Here is a 21501-nt window from a genome sequence, read left to right as displayed (position 1 = left end):
TGATTGACAGGTCATTAGCACCCTCCCCTCCCCCTACTCCTTTTCCTCTGTTTCCTCCTCCCCTCCGCCTCCTTCCTCCCCCTCCTCTCCTCCACTCCATCCCTGTCTCCACCCGTGGCCTCTGCTGCTTTCCTTCGAACTACTTCCCTTTCCTCCTTTTGATTGCAATATGAGATATTGCAAAGAAGCTCTGATGGTCTCATGGGAGACCTCATTTTTTTCTCTTATTATGTTTGCAGCCTTAACCCTTTCTGACATCCTTGCGTATATCTGCTTCCTAGACAAGGAATCTCACCGTGGACGGGCACTTTGGCGCGTGGTCACCGTGGACAACCTGCACGCACACGGACGGCAGCGCCGTGGGATCCTGCCTCTGTCGCACCCGCTCCTGCGACAGCCCGGCCCCCCAGTGTGGCGGCTGGCAGTGCCAGGGCCCCCACATGGAGATCGTGAACTGCTCCAGGTGCGTTCCTCCTGATGACTGGGCTTAAACGCAGGTGTAAACCCAGCTTGTCCAGGCATTTGGGAAATCACTTCCAATACATGCCTCCCCTATTCAAGAGAAAGGTCACAAAAAGAGACATTGACCACTTAAAAATGACATGATCTATAGGAGGAGATTTTAAATTAAAAATCTAATTTGCAATACACTTATATGCGTATGCATCCTATACATATATTTGTATAACTGAATTGCTGTGCTATATAACTAAAACTAACACAATATTGTAAATCAACTATAACTCAATTTAAAAAATTACAAATTGGATTGTAAGCCTCTTTATATGTTTAGGTAAATCTAAACCTATCCATGTGTTCATTGTTAGATTGGGAAAAGTGTTTCGAGCATCCAAAATGTTAGAAGAAGGAAAAGCATACAGTTTCTGAATGTTAAATTAGACTCTGCTCATCAATTTTTTAAATGTGAAGGTGACTATCAAATCTCTGTGGTATTTAAATTCCCTTCATGCATTCAAATAGTGATGTAACAGAAATGTCTTTGCAACATTTGAAGCTTTCGGTGAAAAGAGAATTCAATGACAACTTACAAGTATATGAAGGGTATCTAGTTTATCATCATTCTTTTAGAAAGCACGTGAGTAGCTTGCTGTGGAGACACAGCGTCCAGAAACCACACTGTCCAAGTATAAACATTGTGGACAACAGCTGGCCAAGTGCAGGGACCTGTGTGGATATGGGAGCTTTAGTTGTCACCCCAGACTGGTCCTTTACAGATTCGGGAATATCAACTCTGGGGCCCACTTCTGAAACCACCAAAGCTATCCTACACCGGTGCTTACACTCAGAGGACCCTGCTTCTTAAAGTGCATATTTCAATATCTTAACACTCTATCGTGTCTGACTCTTTGTGACCTCATGGACTGTAGCCCACCAGGCTCCTCTGTCCATGGGATTTTCCAGGCAAGAATAATGGAGTGGGTAACCATTTCCTTCTCCAGGGGATCTTCCTGACTCAGGGATCAAACCCACATATCCTGCTTTGGCAGACAGATTCTTCCCCACTGTGCCGTCTGGGAAGCCCCTCTAAAAGTGCATATGGCTTTCCAAATCCACATGAGAGTGTCACTTACTGGTATATAAGCTATTAGCGATAATTTTTGGTTGACAACTTAAGGGGGATCTAAGAACGCATGAGTTGATACACTGCCTGCATCTCTGTCCTTGCCTGACTCAGGGATCATGTCTGTCATGGTAACCGAAGAGGATGCTCAGCTGCCAGGAGCATCCCATCTGCTTGATGGAAATCTCCCATGGGTGCACATCTCAGCATGCCTGAGGGATAGGAAGCTAGGACTCCATCACTGGCAAAAACAGGCCATGTGTGGTTTTATGGGTGTCACCAGATTTGATTTTCTTCCTTATGAACCACCTCCCTGCAGGGTCGGCAGGGAGGAACCATAGCACTCACTTGCTTCTATCCACTGGGAGCCCCTGGTGCTGTCAAAGGAAAGAGATAGTCGTGAGAAGCCAAGTGAACAAGGCCCGTTCGCAGCTAATATTTGCTTTTGTAGCAGCAAGGGCTTATTAGTTTACATATTCCTTTGAAGTTATCTGCCAAAACTATGGTAATCTGACATGAGAGATTGTTTTTAGTGCCCTTTATCAGTTGATAACTTGTTTTTGTTGGCCTCAGTTTTGTTGGAAACAGAAAAGTGGAAACCACCTAACTTGCAAACTGATTTTTTTTTTTGGCTCAGTCAGTAATGTCAAGTACTTCCTCAATTTGTGCAAAGTATGTCAGAAAGCCTTTACAAAGACTGATCTAATGACTCTAAGTTAAATCCATTCTTCATTTTTCATTGTTATTGTTTAACTTAATATACTCAGAAAGTGTTGGGGAATTCAAAATATTGCTAATTCAATACATTTGGCAAATATAATATCTTTGATTAAATGCTCATATATCACATCATTTAAATTTGTCATTATCTTGGAGCTACAGATTATGGGCATTCAATTTATGGAAATAAATCCACAGTATAAGGTAATTAGCTAAGCCAGACTCTATTATCAAACTGGGGCCAAGTCAGACTCCCTATCAATCAAGAAAATCTGGTTTAATTTTATAATTAAAGTGAACACATGAATGTCTACACCCCTTTTGAATTCTAATTCTTTGGGAAGGAGAAAGGAATGGAGGGAGACAAACCTCGAGCTAGCTCAATAGAAAGGTAGAATGTCAAGGAAGGCTTGGAGCTTTGCCAGAGCTTTTGTCATCTAAATAAGTCTGCAGCTTCCAACGATGGCTATGTATACCTTCTTTTATGGGACTTTTTTCTAGGAGCAAGACCTGCGTCCGTCCTGGTTGGTCAGGAGGACCACTCTGACAGCGAGGTTGTGTGCAGGACGTATGGGGAGGGTTCTGCGCATCTCCAGGTGGGATGAGCAGAAGGCAGGAAGCTGGGTGAGCTGTACTGTAGGCCCCATAAAGACTGCAGCTGGTCACAAGGGGAGCTCTGTAGCTGCAGGACCCCTCGATGGTGTTAGATTCGCTCACCTGAGAGTTATCACTGCCAAGGCAGACAGATCACAGCATCTATAACTGTCCTCTCTGACAGTAGCCGGGAGACAGAAGCCAAGTCTTTAATCCAAAAGCTCTGTGCTGCGTTCCAAACGGGCTTCCCAGATGGCGCCAGGGGTAAAGAACCCGCCTGCCAATACTGGAGACGGGAGAGACACAGGTTGAATCCCTGGGTCAGAAACATGCCCTGGAGGAGGGCACGGCAACCCACTCCAGTGTTCTTGCCTGGAGAATCCCGTGGACAGAAGAGCCTGGCGGGCTACAGTCTATGAGGTCACAAAGAGTCAGAGAGGACTGAAATAGCTTTGCAGGAGGGCTCAGAACACCCCGACACAGCTAATATCCGCTGCTGAATAACCTGGAGGATGGCTGACATAGTGTGAGCCACGAGGAGGCTTTCTGCTGTCTGTGTATTATTTTGTTGTTGGCTTATTATTATTTTTTTTTTACAACCATGCTCCTCCCTTCCCTGCACCATGTATAGTGCTGTGGCCACAGTAATATGTTCCTTTTTTTTTTTTAACTGGAGTATAGTTGCTTTCCAGTGTTATATTAGTTTCTATTGCACAGCAAAGTGCATGAGTTACACATATACAGATGTCTTCTCTTTTTCAGATTTCCTTCCCATCTAGGTTGCCACAGCACCGAGTCCCCTGTGCTATAGAGTAGGTCCTCATTGGTTATCTGTTTTATACATAGTATCACTGGCTTTGATCCCTGAGTCAAGAATATCCCCTGGAGTAGGAAACGGCAACCCACTCAAGTATGCTTGCCTGGAAAATCCCCTGGACAGAAGAGCCTAGTGGGTTATAATCACAGGGTTGGTAAAGAGTCAGACGTGATTGGGCATCACACATACACACACAAGATCAGCAGTGTGCACACGTCAATCCCAGTCTCCCAATCAATATGTCACATTTAAAACAAACACAAGGACACCTGAAACTAACACAATATTGTGAATCAGCCATACTGCAATACAAACATGTAAAAAATTTATAAAGAAAGAAGTAGCAGGAAAGCTTCTCAAATCAGTGTCCACACTCACCCTCCTCACTTATTGTAGGATTTGTTGTCCTCTTTCCAAGAGCCAATTTAGAATGCAGAGGCCTCTGGGCAAGTTGTCTGTGACATCACTCACACTGACAATCATGTCGGGGGACCACACTCTATGGCACCCCAGGGCGTGAGGACCCTGCCTGCCCAAGAAGGGAAGGGCGGTCAGATAAGGAGAGGCAGGGTGCAAGGGCAGATTTTTCCCTCTGCTCACCGTCTCTGTAGGCCAGCTCAGACACTCCACACAGTCAAAAAGGAGCCCATTAAGGCTACAGGCATCAGATTATTTGTGTTATTTCAGAAAACAAGAGCATATCAACACTGCATTATGTGTTGCATCATTTCTATAAAACTAAGATGGTTTCCACTGATGCCTGGCAAAGATTTCATAAAAGCTATAGAACTGTTATTGTTGGAAGGCTACAGTCAACGAGTAGTACTCTATTTTATATTGTTTAAAGGAAAAAAAGGACTATCGCAGACCTTCTTGTGACTTTATTGATGCCTGCTCAGCTCTGGCTCTAGTTTTGGAATGCCTTTCACTAAAAGGAGCTGTGATACAATTAGTGGTTATTTTAAGACTAAAAAGCAAATATTAGTAAACAAACCTGTTTCAGTGATGTTTTAAATGCACTAAGTGGATTGTTTTCAACTAACTTAATCAAGAAAATGATCCATCTGCTGATATACGGTGACTTAATGCTACTCTGGGCTTCCTTGTGGCTCAGTTGGTAAAGAATCTCCCTGCAGTGCAGGAGACCCAGGTTCAATCCCTGGGTCAGGAAGATCCGCTGGCAAAGGGCATGGCAACCCACTCCAGTATGCTTGCCTGGAGAATTCCATGGACAGAGGAGCCTGGTGGGCTACAGTCCACGGGGTCACACAGAGTCAGACACGACTGAGCGACTTCACTTTGACTTTCGGTGCTGCTGCTTTGGTTGCCGGCTGCTACAGCTCCTCTAAGCAGCGCTCTGAGCTGTGCAAACCCCGCTCCATAGAAGAGTCACATACGTGGACAGTGCACTCATTAATCCCCTAACGTACTATACTCCTAATATTTAAAATACCTACTTCCCTGTATACAACAGGTTCCATAGATTGCAAGTAGATTACATCATAAGGTGTCACATTTCTTAAAAGGTTTAGGAAGTTAGGAATTTCCAAGCGATTTTGGGAGCAGTGTCTCTTGCATTATCTAAACTTTTTTCATATAAAAGAAACTTTAAAAATTTCTTTTTATGTTGAAATTTATTTTATTTATGTTTATGTCTATTTATATATGTTTTATTTATATTTTCATTTTATTTATGTTGAAATTACATTACTTGGATACTTTTTAAAATAGTGTGAGGAATGATATGTAAGGTACTAATTACTTGTAGAAACAGCTTCAGAAATCTGTCTTATTTTGTGTTATTTTGGTTAAATTATTATGAAGCAGCTTTGTTATATCATACCTCGAAGTATCACTTTATTTTGATTTTGATTAAGTTTCAGAAAATAAAGTAGGGAAATATGAAACATGCTAAGAAGTTTCTCAGAGGAGCTTTCACTTGAAATTGTGTTAGAAATTACATATACAGTGTGCTATTTATACCTTGAGCTTCAGTGGTATAGCTGTGCACCTCCGTGCTTTTAAAGGAATATATCAAGTAAAATAAGAATTATTTCACTGGAAATATAAATATTATAGATGAGAGTAACAGCTATTTAGAAATGCATATATGAATAGAGAAATAGAGAAAAAATTCTACATGCAGTTAACCATCTATATGGGAGTTTGGACTCTGGTTTTAACATATATGTTATTAATGCTACTTAAATTTTTTTTTTAATTCCTATAGTTTATTTTTAAATAGTGGGGACAAACTGCTAAAGAGATATTTAAATTATAAATATTCTACAAGCAGACATTTTAAGGAAAAAAATACAATATTAAACAAAAATTTTTCTCTAGCTGTTAGTAGCAGTTTATTGTACAACCCACTTTTATAAAAGTTTTTTATTTTATATTTTAATATATCTGCCATATTTTATACATGTATAAAATAACATAAATAAAGGTATACACAATTGACACTTCCTATTTATACTTTTTTTTTTTAATTTATTTTTTTATTTTTCAGTGGGTTTTGTCATACATTGACATGAATCAGCCATAGAGCCACACAAATTCCCCATCCCTATTTATACTCTATATCTTTGTCAGATTATTAGAGAATAACCAGTAATCTGAATTTAAAATATTCTTCATTTTCAATAAAGCTTGTTTTATGGCTTTGGACATTTTGGTACCCTTTATCAATACGAATGCCATCAAGAGAGTTACTGATTTTCACTGATATTAATAGATTTTAAAGGAAACATTTAGATGATTATTTGATTCAATGTGCCCTTTTCATAGATTATAACTGATACAGTACAAATCAAATAAAATCATAAAGGCCAAAGGTTCAGGGATGCATCTCTAATTGCTTTTCAAAAAACAAAGATAGCATTATTTTTCATTAGCTTAACATTTTCACCACTAAGCTTTCTTGGTTCTAATTAGCCCGTTTTTAAAGTTATCTGCAAGTACATGTAAAACTTGAGTCTCAGGTTTTCTCTTTTGACTCGGAAATCAGATTCGGGGGGCAGGGACGGACTTGCTGGTAACTGGTTCCGAGACAGCGCACTTCGTTGATTCCCAGGGCTCCTTGCTCCCGTGGCCTTCGCAGCCCGCGGTCAGCGGTCCCCGTGGGGGAACCCCGGGTGAACTTGGGGGCGGGTGCAGTGGAGGTTGGGCCTCGCGCGGGTTGGCCCCAGTGACCCTGTCGCTTCTTCCCCCAGGAACGGAGGCTGGACCCCCTGGACCTCGTGGTCCCCCTGCAGCACCACGTGCGGCATCGGCTTCCAGGTGCGGCAGCGGTCCTGCAGCAACCCCACCCCGCGGCACGGGGGCCGGGTGTGCGTGGGGCAGAACCGCGAGGAGAGGTGGGTACCTACCCTCTGTGCCTCCGGTCGCCACCCTCCCGCTTCCTGTCATTCCGGTGCGGTCGGTTTCCCCGCGGTTTCAGTTTCTGGATCCAGCTCAGCTTGTCTGTGGCATCCCTTTCTGTTGAGCCGAATGACCCTCCTCTTTTCTTTCATCCTTTAATTTCGACCAAAGCTTGGGGTGGACAGCATCACTGGTGGGGGCGTCGTGGAGCCTGCAGGGTTCGCTCAGCCCAGCGGCTCTTGAGGGATGTGAGATCCAGGGACAGCAGGCATCTCTGCGCTGGGCTCCCCAGAGACGAGGCAAGTGAGTCTGCTGGGGAATGACTGCTCTTATTAAAATTCCGCTAGACTGGTCTCACACCTCCAATTCCAAATAGGGCCTGAGCTGGTCCTGGGTCCAGATGGTGTTGATCAGAAGAGGTAAGTTCTCCAGGTGAGAGCCATAGTCAGCATTTTGATTATAATTACAGCTACACCCCTGTCTATTAACAGGACCTCTCAGTGAACCTGCAGACAACCCAGAGTGGGGGTTCCTTTCCAAGTGCATTTTAAGCTTTTAGCACCTCCCTGGGACATTTCAGTCCAGTCTCTCGTTTAACGACTTGTTGCTCTTTGTAGACTCAAACATTTGGTTTCAGCCTTATAAATCTGCAGTTGTGATCACTGGCTCTTCCTTCCATATTTAAAGTACATCCTCGTTTATGGTTATTGGGAGAAAATCCAGGTAGGTGAATTTCACATCACTTTTGTGAGTCTTAACTCTCCATACTCACATCAGTTTATGTTCTTGGTCCATGAGAAGCAAATTGGCTTTCAGTACTTTTTAATTAAATTGTAGTAAGACTTGTATCCTGTGAAATGACTTCAGTGGGAGCCTCGTGAAAATACCTATGCAGTTATTGGCTTATGTGATTAATATTTATATAGACAAAGCCAACAGGCTTAGTGGGTAGGTAATTCTCCACCAGGTATTTATTGCAACCTGAAATTAACTTGGGAGAATCATTTTTTTCTCTCTTCACTGTGTTCCTAAATCACCGGTTAAGACTGCATTCTTTTGACTCAGAGAAAAATGAATGATGATTTTTACAAGGCAAAGTTGGTTGTTTTTGAAGTAGTACCCTGTGACAGTCTAACTCAGCCTGTCATTTCCAATCTGACACCAGTTGATAAGTGGGAAAGTCGATTATGGGAAAGATGTCTTCCAGCATTAGAAGGTTTTAAATTAGCTAGAAGTTTTAAATGCTGTATATTATCACCTAATAGAGCCCATTCAGGTAAAGTGACCTCTATCCACCCCTAGAATCACAGCACCTCCACAAACCTCACACCTGTTATCACCTTTCCCAAGCTGAACACACAGGAAGGAAGAAGCTGGTTAATTATGTGGTTAACATCTATATATGTTCTGGATCCATTTACAAGTGTTCCTAAAGCTTCATTTTCAGAAAAAGATCAGGATGGTTAATGTATTTGGGGGACTTTCACTTAAAGTGTTCTTATTTTACAGAAGAAACACTTTTGGACTAGATGAATAGTCATTTGAGGAGGGAACTTGGACTAAGTAATAGACATGTGGATGATAAGAACAGGGCCTGTATCCCCAGGGAATCTCCCTTTGAAACAGCCTTTCTTACAGAGCAATTGAGAAGTTAATGAAAGCTAGAAAAAACAAATGCATTTCATCTCTTTCTTGGCCTTCACTAGCAAAGAGTTCTTAGGGTCTTTGTCATGTTATGTGGGAAGTTTCTCTACCTAAGTAATACAAAGAAATACCATCCTGATTTTGACAAAAGAGATATTTGAGAACTAAACTCAAGATTAGAGACCCTGATCTTCATGGTAAGGTACAAAAGAACAAGGGCTAGACATACATACTCATTAATAAAGTCACATCATGCTTATTTAAACACCATCAAACCTAAAAATGAGATACGATGAGATGAGATGGTTGCATAGAATCACCGATGCAATGGACATGAACTTGGGCAAGCTCTGGGAGACGGTGAGGAACAGGGAAGCCTGGCATCCTGCAGTCCATAGGGTCACAAAGAGTCAGACACCAACTTGGTAACTGAAAAACAATAAACCTAAAAAACTCCTGAGTGGTCACAAATGAATAAACTGACTCTCCCGGTAAGGTCCCTAAATTAATGCTAGGATTTTAGTGAGTGAGTTTTTATTTGTGACAAAATTTCCAATATGTGAAAAATTCAGTGAGAACATTATTGCAACAGAAATCTCAAAAACGTTCACATCGATTTTTGTCTAAATAATGGATAAAGAAAATATCCAATTTCTATTCTAGATGTACTTTAAAAGGCCTGGGCATTTGTTTCTCGGTTCCAAAATTTCCTGGAAAATTATTTTCTTGAGTAGCAGAAACTGAATAGAAGTATTGATTCCCAGGGAGGCTACCCACAAGGATGAAGCAATGGACCCCTCTGTAAATATTACTGAAATGTGAATATCCTTGTCTGTATTCACTTTCTCCTGCTGTGTAACAACAGTTCTACAAACTTACTGACTTAAAACAACATACGTTTATCACCTCCAGTCTCAGCGGACCAGGAGTTCTGGTGTGATCCACCTGGGTTCTCTGCTCGGCCAGAGCGGTGGTCTCATCTGAGGCTCACCTGCGGAAGGATTTACTTCCAAGTTCATGTGGTTGTTATTGGCATTCATTTCCATCAGACTGGGGACCTGGGTTGCTCACTCATTGTCAGTCTGAAACTGTCCCCAGTTTTTTGACAAACAAGCCTTCCCAACGTGGTCACTTGCGTCCTCAAATCCGGCAAGGAAGAGAATCTCTTTGCAAAATGAACATTACTGTCTTATGTAATGTCATCACAAAGGTGATATATCTACACCTTGCCATATTTTATTGGTTAGAAGAAAGTCACAGACCTAGTGCTCAATCAAGAGGAAAGATATGTACATCATACATAAACGTATGCATTGCACAGGATGTACACATCAAGAGGCAGGAATCGTTGGGCTCACTGTAGAGTTTATCTGCCCTCAATGATGAACTGTCCCTATCACATACAACATGCAATTCACCCCATCTCCAGTTTCCTCCCAGTTTTATACCATTCAGTCATCTCGCCAAATCTGGAACCTTATTCAAACCAGACCCAAAGTGAATGAGTCTCCTTGGGTGTAGTTCATTTGAGCCTGCCCATCTTAAAGTGTGAGACAAGTTATCTGAACACCAACATGCTCGGTGGACACATGGAGGGGCAGCAGAAGATAACAGCTACAGTTACTTCTGTTCAAAAAGGGGGAAATGGATGGTACAAAGAAATTTCCATAAAAATTCTGAGATCTACGCAGACAAGTGCACGGAGTTGCTTGATGAAGTTGCAAAGCTTGAGTGTAATTCTCCACGGTTCTTAGCTCTGCTCTCATGCCTGTTTCCTGCTTGATCCTTCCTTTTCCATGAAAGGTAGCATGTGCCTGCAGCTGGTTAGTTTAATGAGCCTGCTTCCTGCCAGTGGAAGTTTGGGTTTCCAACAGCCTCATTTCATTTGTACTTTCTCCATATATTCAGTCTCAGCTGGTGATCATTTTGCTGAAGTCAACTTCAGAAGTCTGCCATGAATTTCCTTGGGCTTTGCTCCACTAAACAGTCTACACCCACAGATCTTTCTGAGACAGCCCTTCTCTACCTGGGGCTCCCGCTAAGACAGCTGAGGGACAACACCCTCCAGCTTTCTTGTGATTGAGAGGATCTGCGACTCTTGCTCTTGAACTTCTAAAAGGACTCCTTATGGGACTGAACACTGCTCTGATCTTTTGACACTCCTGAGGTTTTAACAAAAGGTTGTTCAGTCACGACTTCAGTTTTTTACTCTTTGCCAGCCTTTCCTGGTGGTGCTCAGAAGCTGACTCTTCATGTTAGTTTCTTTTGCCATCAGGAGAGGCCAAGAATTTCCTTTCTGTTTAATATTATTTCCCTCAGTTTTTCTTTTTTCTTCTGCCCCAGTGGCTCAGTAGTAAAGAATCCACTTGCAGTGCAGGAGACATAGAAGATGCGGGTTTGATCCCTGAGTCAGAAAGAATTCCTGGAGAGGGAATCGACAACCCACTCCAGTATTCTTGTCTGGAGAATCCCATGGACAGAGGAGCCTGGCAGCTACAGTCTGTGGGGTCATAAAGAGACTGAACATGCATGCACATGTATATGTACACACACAAACATATATAACATAAAGGGAAGGGAAGTCACCCAGTCATGTCTGACTCTTTGCAACCACATGGGCTGTAGCCTACCAGGCTCCTCCATCCATAGAATTTTCCAGGCAAGAATACTGGAGTGGGTTGCCATTTCCTCCATCTTCAGGGGATCTTCCCTACCCAGGGATCAAACTTGGGTCTCCCACATTGCAGGCAGACGCTTTACTGTCAGAGCCACCAGGGAAGTCAATGACATAAAATTGCCATTTAACCATTTTTAAGAGTTTGACTTAGTAGCATTATTACATTTAAGTATTGTGCAACCATAACACCATTTCCAAAACTTCTGCATTCCCCGAAACAAGAACTCTGGAACCAATAGTTGATAAATCTGCCTATTAGAAGATTTAAGTAAGTACTGAGTAAGTAGAATCATATAATCTTTTCTAGTTTGTACCTCACTTATTTCACTTAGCATATCATTTACAAAGTTCATCTTGTAGCATGTATCAGAACTTCATTGCTTTTCAGGCTGAGTAATATTCTTCTGTAATATTATACTAACAGTTTATTCAAAGGAATTAATTTTCTCTACCATGATTCTCAAAATTCTACTTGCTTCTACTCAGTTTCTAGTCCTGAAGCCTGTTTGATATTTTTTAGATATTTCTTAAAGTAGCACCATGTGTCTAAGTATCAAGATCTGTTCTAGTTGTCATTCATAAAAATATTGCCTCAGACTTAGCTGCCTAAAACACCACACGCTTTATTGACTCACAGTGTCTCTGGGGTCGTGGCCTGGACCGAGCTTAGCTGGACCCTTTGCTTCAGCGTCACTCAAGGGTGCACCAAGGTATAGACTGTGGCCTTGGTCTCATTGAGAGTCCTTTGGCGAGGGGAGGGGTCTGCTTCCTAGACTCCTCCTGTGTTGTTGGACTGAAGCTGTTTTCCAGAAACTGCTCTCAGTTCATTTCCTCTGGGACTTTCCCATCTGACTGCTTACTTCTTCAGAGCCAGCAAGAAAATGAACTTCTTAAAAGAAGGACGTTACAGGGTTAGGTAACATATCATGGAAATGACAATCTGTCGTCTTTGCCATGTTCTGTTGATTTAGAGGCAAGTCACAGGTCCCCCCACACTGAGTGGGAAGGAATTACACAAGATGTCAATTCCAAGAAGTGAGGCTCATGAAGACCATGCTAGAGTCTTTCAGTTGTATTATCAAAGTAGAGACCCAGCCACTAATTGGGGTTTATGATACGATTTTTCTGTCTGCACAGGCAAGTTTGCTTAATCCCGTGATGAGCCAAAGTGATGCTCTTTGCAAGGCATTATCACTACTCTTTCCTAATGGTTCCCTTAGTTTCTTCTTGGGGAAAAAAATAATATTGTGAAGAACTCAATACTTGTAGAGTTTCTCTGGTGCCACAGAAGATTCCATTCTCCCAGTGTGGCCCAGAAAAGCAACAATCACTTAAAAGTAAATCAAGGAGAAAACAGTTCTCACAGGACTCTGATTGGTTCAGGCTAACAGGTTTCATGAGAAACCAACATGAGTGGAACCAGAACAGAACACAATTTGTAGCGTGAAGAAATAGGACAAGGGAACATGATATGGTATTGAAAATCTGGTCCATGCAAGATTATGATAGACAATTCTCTTCACAGGGACTAGGTCTGTGGAAAAATGGATAATTTATGGAGAAATAGCACCAGGCTATTAATTCATTTTGAAATGCAAAATGAGAATGAGCAGTCATGGGCAAAATGAAAATCTTAATTTTTAATGCATCGTGAAATGCATCTGTGACCATCAGTGCTCTAAGAGGCTGGCAGTCTGGGAGAGCCAATAAGATTTCAAAACTATTTAGCTTGTCCTTTGGTAACAGCCAGCCATGTATAAAGGGCTCAGTAATGAAGAGCAAATGACTGATATATTGTGTATCTATTTTATCCGTAAATTAGTAAAAACCCTTGCACACCCAGAGTCACCAAGGTAACTAATTTGGTGTGTGCTCAGTCGCTCACTCGTATCTGACTCTTTGCGACCCCGCGACTGCAAGCCACCAGGCTCCTCTGTCCATGGGATTGTCCAGGCAAGAGTACTGGAGTGGGTTAGATGCCCATTGTTGTTTGTGACCAAGAAAGATATCAGAGGCCCAGTCTGTAATTTAACAAGAGGTACATCTCTCTGGCACGTGTTTGTTGGGTGACAGATTAAGAAGGACAGGGGGCCAGTGCTCTCTTGACATTGCAGAGAATCCAGAGCTAGGAGCTTGTAAGGGCTCAGCCTCTGAGCAGAGTCCCCCAGGGTGAATTTTTGAGTGAAACCTAGACATAAATGACAGACTAGCCTGGAAATTTCTAGTTCTCTCTGACCTCCCTTGCAGAGGACACCAGTGAAAATATCTGGTGTGCCTTTTGTCATGGAACTACTATAGAAGAAGAAAGAGGAGAAAGAGAAGCACATTGTTGACCACCTTAAAATGCAGCCAGGGACATAATTTATAACATGGATAGAAAGTTCTAGGCTACACCCAGTATCAGGTTCTCCTGTGGCAGATTTTCAACTGTAATAATACACTGAGTGTGTTCAGAGGGGAGCATGATGTAGCCAGAGATGAGAAAGGATATGTGCATTATGATTTACTTTCCTTTTGGTGAGTGGTAGCTCCATTGCTATACTTTTTATTAAAAAGTCAAGGGTTTTGTGAGTACTATGAATAAGATTTTCCCTTGTCCACTCTACTCTTAATGTGGATTTGTTTTTAATTTAGAAAGCCAAAGTTAGCATGAAGGAGTCGAGGAATTCCAGACCCTTTAAATGTCGGCAACATCACTTTGGAAACTGGAGATGGTCTTCTGTTCACATTGAGAAAGGCTCCTCGTGGATATTTTTAATTAACTGCTAAGAATTCTGATGTTTTGAGTTTTCTTGACTGACTTCTTCCAAATGCCTTCTTAAAACAAATGGCAGTTTCCTCGTAGAACAATCATCACACCAATATGGATGTTAATAGTCACTGAGGAGTCAGGATGCTTTGCTTTTCGTCTTATAACTCTGCACATTTGCAAAGGTCTAGTGCTTTTCGTCTATTATATCATCAGTTTTGTTTTTGTTTCAAGGTCATACTCTCTGAATTAGAAGCTTCCTTCCCCTTCCCTCCCACATGTAAGACTGTCTATAGAGTCCCAAGCTGTGAGACTCATGACCCTGGAAAACTGTCTTATGAAGAAGAGTGAGAACTCTTTAGTTTCACTGGCTACTCTTTCATGCAAAGATTGAGAGGTGAAACCATTTTCCCAATTAGTCCCTGACTCTCCCTCTGCTGTCAAATATCAGCCCTCTTTCCCTAGAAGTAAGCATGCCACCCACTTTCACTGGAGAGGCTGACATTAGACTCCACAGTTTATTTATTTACTCAACTTGATGTCAACCAGCTGCCATCTTATTCCCCCTCTACCATGGATGTCCCATGGATGTCCCTTCCTGTCTCTTGCCATCACCATTGTATTTGTGCAACTTGGGCTGTCTCTGCCTCGGATTGTTGCAAACACGCCTTCTTCGCTGGCATCCGCTCCATCAGCTCCTAATCCACCTTTGGGAACTCAGCACCACCTCCATGCAAGCATGGAGAACTCTGGTCCTCTCAAGGGCTCCAGTACCAGCAGGATGAGACACCAACTGCCGCAGCCAAGTCTTCACTCCAACTCTGACAGTACTCGTTTTTTCTCCGGAGCTTGAGATTCCCTTGGGTCCTTGTAAATAAAGCTCAAGTTCCTCTGCTCTGTCTGTATAATGACAAGTCATTCCACTCTTGTTGACTTTTTCTATTCACTTCTCTTTAAGCACTATTTAACCACAATCTTCCCATTCCTGTTGTTCAGTTGCTAGGTTGTATCCAACTCTTTGTGACCCCACGGAGGGCACCATGCCTGGTTCGCCTGTCCTTCACTATCTCCCGAAGTTTGCTCAGATTCATGTCCATTGAGTCGGTGCTGCTATCTAACCATCTCATCCTCTCTAGCCTCCTTCTCCTTTTGCCTTCAGTCTTTCCCAACATCAGGATCTTATCCAATGAGTCAGCTCTTTGCATCAGGTGACCAAAAGTATTAGAGCTTCAGCTACAGCATCAGTCCTTCCAATGAATACCCAGGGTCAATTTCCTTTAGGATGGACTGGTTTGATCTCCTTGTTGTCCAAGGGACTCTTAACAGTCTTCTCCAGCACCACAATTCAAGAACCTCAATTCTTCAGCGCTCATCCTTCTTTATGGTCCAGCTCTCATATACTTACATGACTACTGGGAAGACCCACTCCTGCTTTTCATTCTTTCCCAGAATGCCCAGTGATGCTCTCTGTGCTTCATCCTGTTGACTCCCTTCAGCTTCGCCTGACTTTTTGCTTTTCGTGGTTGCATATATTCCTGCATCTACCATATTCATTGAATGTCCTTCATTTGATGGGAAAACAGTTGAGCCATATCAGCATTTGCTGTCAGGAAACTATGCTGCCCAAACTACCTTTCTTACTTTCTAGCAACAGCTCCTTACCTCTGTTTTTTGCTCATTAAGATAGTGTATTTCTTACTATGGAGATTAGTATGGAGGTCCCTTAAAAATAGGTAAACAGCAAGGACCTATCATATAGCACAGAGAATTAAATGCAATACTTTGTAATAAAGTATAATGGGAAAGAATCTTAAAAGAATATATATAAACTGAAACACTGCTATACACCAGAAACTAACATAACATTGTAAATTAACTGTATTTCAGTTTTAAAAAAAGTGCGTTCTGTCCTGCACACCCTGGGATTGTGTCTGTTTCCCTGAGTGCAACTCAGGTTGGGCACTCCTGAGATAGGGAAGCTCCCTTGATGAAGAAGAATAGCATCTTCTTACCTGTGAGCATAAACCCGTGCATTGCCAGGTTGTTTCCTTCTTATTGTTCTCTCACTTCATTTTACCTCACTTGTAGTTTGAAAGACTGAGGAGATACTTGATATATCTAAGGCTAAGGATGCCTTTGTATATTTGGCTAAGAATTGGTAATATGAACATATACATAGACATATAGTCAGTGACTAAAACAAATAGGACTAGTCGTCAACAGTAACTCACCTCTTTTTGAATAACAGGTGCTCATCAAAATTAAGGTTGTTGGGCATCATTCTGGGAGTCCACAAATAAATTTAAAAATAAAATAACCTAGGCAGTGTGTGGCTGGAAGCTTCATACCAAAATTAGACTAATTTTCTCTAAGGTATGTTACTAGGATTACAGGCCTTCCTTGATTCAAGGATGAGAAATGAATCCCAAATGCAATTCGCTGACTTTATATTCATAACCTACTTTATCTTTCAGTGTTTATGTTTCGAAGATAAATGCCCTACTTAGGTATTTTGTGTGTGTTCTCATTTTCCCGAGCGTCTGTTTGAAGGGCTCTGTTTGTTTGTTTCTCCTCTAACTGGCTGCGCAGGAAGCTCCACCCTGCATTGTGAGTCTAGCATCTTGCGTTGTCTCCCGCGCATCCCACTGTTCGTGCACACGCAGCATGGCCAGCGCCGCATCCGCCTCCTCCCCCGTGCGACCGCTGGGAACCCGGAGCGCCCCTCCACGCGGAGCATGCGCATGGGCTCGACATCCGGTGCAGGGACGCAGAGCGGACAGCCCTGCGGCCTCACGTTGCACTGAACGGTTGCCTTCCCCCCTCTTGGTTTCCCCGTTACAGATACTGCAACGAGCACCTGCTGTGCCCGCCACACGTGTTCTGGACAGGATGGGGGCCCTGGGAACGGTGCACCGCCCAGTGCGGGGGTGGCATTCAAGCTCGCCGCAGAACCTGCGAGAATGGCCCTGACTGTGCTGGCTGTAACGTGGTGAGTAATTCCTCATCCCCAGCCCGCAGTCTCGAGCTGAGAGACCAGAGTCATCAAACACTGGGTGCTCTGCAAACGTTAGGTGCTCTGCAAACCCTGAATGCTGCACCCACAACAGATATTTTGCAAACACAGATGCTCTGCAGAGACTAGGTGCGCTCGCCGACTAGATACACTGCAAACAGGAGCTTCTCAGCAGACACAAGATGTTTTGCAAACCTAAAATGCTCTGGAAACTTGATGCACTGGAAACTTGATACTATGAATCTAGTGCCTATTCAGGTACTAGATGCTGTGAACCACAAGTCTCTCTGGCTAATGAGCATGTCTGGAGGAAATATTAGACGTAAGTGTATCCTGAAGACTGATTGGAGGAAATCTTCCGATATGGGATAAGTTGCCCCAGGAGTTTTCCAGTTCTTGTCTCTGAGCTAGTACAGAAACTTCAGCCTGCTTAACTCTGGGTGCTATATTTGGTTTGGGAAATGGGATAAGGTCATTAAACTGAGCCCACACTAAGTTATTAATGTAACATGTGGACAAACCTTAGACACGGAAGATTCACCAACTTTATGGGGCCATTATTAGAACACATTTGGTGCCAATTTTAAGGGTGTCAAAGACAACTTATGGTTTTCTTTCTCTTTTGCCTTAGTGGGTCCTGTTTCTCCTAACACTTTGGTCTGTCCAAATTCCACTTGTGTGAAGGCCTGATGTTACTCTTCCTCTGCCATCTGTCAGAATGATTGAGCATTTAAGTCTGCGGGACTTTGGCTTCATTTGCTTGCCCCCACTGCAAACATTGCCGAGTGACTGCAGAGACAGTAGGGATGAGACAGTAGGGATGCTTTGGTGGGGAGGTTCAGCATGAGAAGGTCTGGTTGGGCATGCTTCCTTGCTGATCTTCCAGTTGGTCTTTGCAGTAATTTTGTAACCTTGGCTCATGAGGCTTAGAAGGTTTTTGTGCTGCTGTAAAGTTTGTTTTTGTGAGACCCCAAAACCACACAGTTCAGATAGTCTTGGGAAATTTGCAGAGAGGAAGAGGGTTATGAGACGCTTTGTCAGATATTACACCCAACCCAAGGAGATTTTGTTATTGGGATTTGCAATTAGATTTGTTCCCCTTTGCACTGGCAAAAGATATTGCAGTAGCTTTAGCAGAATCTATTACTGATTATAGAGGCACTTCTTTGCAGGTCAGCCTGAACTAACTTTCAACCATGGAATATCTTAGCGTCCAGTTTAGGATGATGTAATTATTTATAATTCAGATGCTGAGATCTAAAATTATTTATGAAAATGTGATAGGTAAATCTGTGATCATTTAGAAGGTCTAGGGAACCATTCAAATGTGGTAAGTTTGTTCTTTCTAAAATATATCAGTCTTGTTCCAGCTGGTCTGGCATCTAGCACTGGGATCTCCACTCCCATGTCAAAATTTGTCTCCTCTGCTGGTAAACGTTTCATAGGGATGGATGACCTGTGTGGAATTGCACTTTAATTTGTAAACTTTACACTACAAACAACTCAGAAAACATTTCAAGTCATTTATTTTCTTTTTGCAAACTTACTTCAATTATTACATACAAAAAGTTTAATGAGAGAAAAGTGTAGCCTATCTCCTGTGCAGTTGCTGGACTCGTGTGTGTGTGTGTGTGTGTGTGTGTGTGTGTGCGATACAGATGATTATAAATGTAAAAATTGAATGTCTTCCTAAAATGTTAATATGTTTGTTTTGTTTGGTTTATGAAAACTGTAACATCAGTTTTCAAATTCAGAGGAATATCAGGAGCATCTCTAAGGAGTTTAGTATAAATTTTTAGGTATTTTAGCTTAGTTTTCTTTTTCTTCCCCTCCATAGTTAAACTACTGGCCATGTAATTCCAGAAAGCTGTTTTTACGGCACACTGGAGCATTCTGTTCTTTTATAGTAGAAGCACAGCTTTTATTTTTTTCCCACAATTCTTTTTTCTTCTGTTTATTCCAATTTCTGTCTCTTCCAAGGCAGGAATGCCAACTGAAGAACATAAGCGGAATGAAGGAGAGGCTTGATTTATCTGGCTTGCTTAGAAAACGTATCCTATCAGTTCAATTCCTAAGATGCTTATTTAAAAATAATAGCTATTTAGGTAAAGTGATGTGTTGATCATATTCTAGCTGCAGTTTAGACATTTTTGGCCACAATGTACATTTGCTTTTGATGTTTATTCTTTTATCAAGATGGTGACACACAGCATTGTAAATTGACTATACTCTAATATAAAATAAAAGTTTAAATATTAAAACAGAATTTTTAATAAGGACAATTTTAAAAGGACAATTTAAATTGGTAAAAAAAAAAAAAAAAAAAAGATGTGGCTGTAAGTATAGGTAATTTGTTGATTTTGGCATCACGCATTTCGTTATCTGCATGCCCGTGTCTGTCTGGATGACCTCAGGTAATATTTCTGAATCTCTGGCTCCTCTTCTGAGAAGAGGGCGATCTTTCACCCCTCCCAGAGCCACGGTGAGTATCAAGTGTGGTGATGCCCGTGACCTCCTGCCAGAAAGTCTCAGCTTCCTGGTGAATTCTCTTCCCCACTTTCACTTCTTTGTTATTCCTGGTCTTCAGCTGCTCCTTTGAGTTCAATCTTGTTAAAAATGATTTATACTAATGAAATGTTATTCACACAGTAAAGGACAGACCCGTGAAAAGTATAAGAACTTAAATTTCATAAGCACAACAGCAGCTAATAGAAAAAGTGTTGAATTCAAGTTCAAGAATGAATAGGATATAAAAAACTTGAGAATCTTTTCTTGCTCTGCTATTTTTAACTTGAAATTTCCCAAAAAATCTTTCCCATGTTTCACCTATGATGTTCATATACCCTTGTCTTTGAATAAATCTCCAGACTTTTATTTAAGTCTCAGTAAGAGTTGGTCAGTCAAGGATCCTCATTGAGAGCCATTAGATTTTTTTCTGTGAATCTCTGCTCTTAAAAGTTCCAAATGTTGGTATCTCTTCACAGTCCTGATTTTAGATGTTTATTGTTGTTGTTAAATATGTAGAAGTGGGCTTGCTGGGATCGTGTGGTAGTTTTATTTTTTACTGTTTGAGCAATCTCTGTGCTGTTTCCTATAGTGGTTGCACCATTTTGCATCCCCATCTATAAGATGCAAGGGTTTCAATTTCTCTATATCCAAAAGAATTGAAACCAAAATCTTGAAATGTTCTCATATGCCCATGTTCACTGAAGCACTAATCACGGTAGGTAGGATATGGAAGCAACCTAAATGTCCATCTACAAATGAAAGGATAAAGAACAGGCAGTATATACATAAAATGGAATGCCACTTAGCCTTGAAAAAGGAGGAAATTCCGCCATATTTAACAACGTGGACCTTGAGGATATTATGCTAAGTAAAATTAGCCATTCACAGGAAGACAAATAGCATGTGATTCCACTTATAAGGAGGTATCTGAAAATAGTCAGATACTTAGGATCAAAGACTGCAGCGGTGTTTGCCAGGGGCTGGGTGGAGAGGGAGATGGAGAGATAAAGTTTTAGTTCAGAAGATGGACAAGTTCTAGAGGTATGCTACAACACTGCCTATGGTCAACAATACAGTACTGAACACTTAAAAATTTAAGAGGGTCGATCTCATGTTAAATGTTTATCATGTTTACCATGATAAAACAAAGTAATAAAAAACAAAGCTAAACAAAAGTAAGTTCCAGATGTCAAAGGCTTGGGGGCCCCGTGCCTTGGGTTGTTTGGGGAGCTCACTGACACACACAGAGGGAAGGCCTGGATCTTTTGCAGCCAATTGTTAATTGTGTGACCCTGAGGTCTACCCACTGTCCTCTGGGCCTCTGTCTCAAAGCCAGCTTGAGGCCACATTCCCTGGCCCCGAAATCACTGGTGCTCTGATCCTGCTACCCCTTTCCTGGACCCTGGGGACCCATGTGTCCTTCTCTGGTGGCTGAGTCCTCTGATGAGTTTGGAATGAGATACAATAGGACACTTAATGGACAAACTCCTCCCACTTCTAAGTAAGCTGCTGTAGAACCCATATGAGCCCTGGGTCCCACTTCTAATAAAGCTACTCTAGAACCCATATGAGCCCTGGGTCCCGCTTCTGAGTAAGCTGCTCTAGAACCTGTATGAGCACTGGATCCCACTTCTGAGTAATCTGCTCTAGAATCCATATGAGCATTGGGTCCCACTTCTGAGTAGCTGCTCTAGAACCCATATGAGCCCTGGGTCCCACTTCTAAGTAAGCTACTCTAGAACCCATATGAGCCATGGGTCCTGCTTCTGAGTAAGCTGCTCTAGAACCTGTATGAGTGCTGGGTCCCACTTCTGAGTAATCTGCTCTAGAATCC

General features: G+C 42.1%; 1 protein-coding gene across 5 annotated transcripts in view; it reads left to right on the top strand.

The window, feature by feature from the left end:
* The window catches only part of SEMA5A (semaphorin 5A), a 534007-nt gene that overhangs the window by 446203 nt on the left and 66303 nt on the right, over nt 1–21501 (top strand). For all 5 annotated transcript variants that reach the window (XM_065905244.1, XM_065905242.1, XM_065905243.1 and 2 more), the window contains 3 exons: nt 282–463; nt 6929–7072; nt 16988–17135. In XM_065905244.1, coding sequence (XP_065761316.1) covers nt 282–463; nt 6929–7072; nt 16988–17135 — 474 coding nt within the window. The remainder of the gene's footprint in view (nt 1–281; nt 464–6928; nt 7073–16987; nt 17136–21501) is intronic.

The sequence above is a fragment of the Muntiacus reevesi genome, chromosome 14 (assembly GCF_963930625.1).
Source record: "Muntiacus reevesi chromosome 14, mMunRee1.1, whole genome shotgun sequence".
Lineage (NCBI taxonomy): Eukaryota > Metazoa > Chordata > Mammalia > Artiodactyla > Cervidae > Muntiacus > Muntiacus reevesi.
Note: the sequence above shows the minus strand (reverse complement) of the source record. Positions and strands in the feature narration are given on the sequence as shown.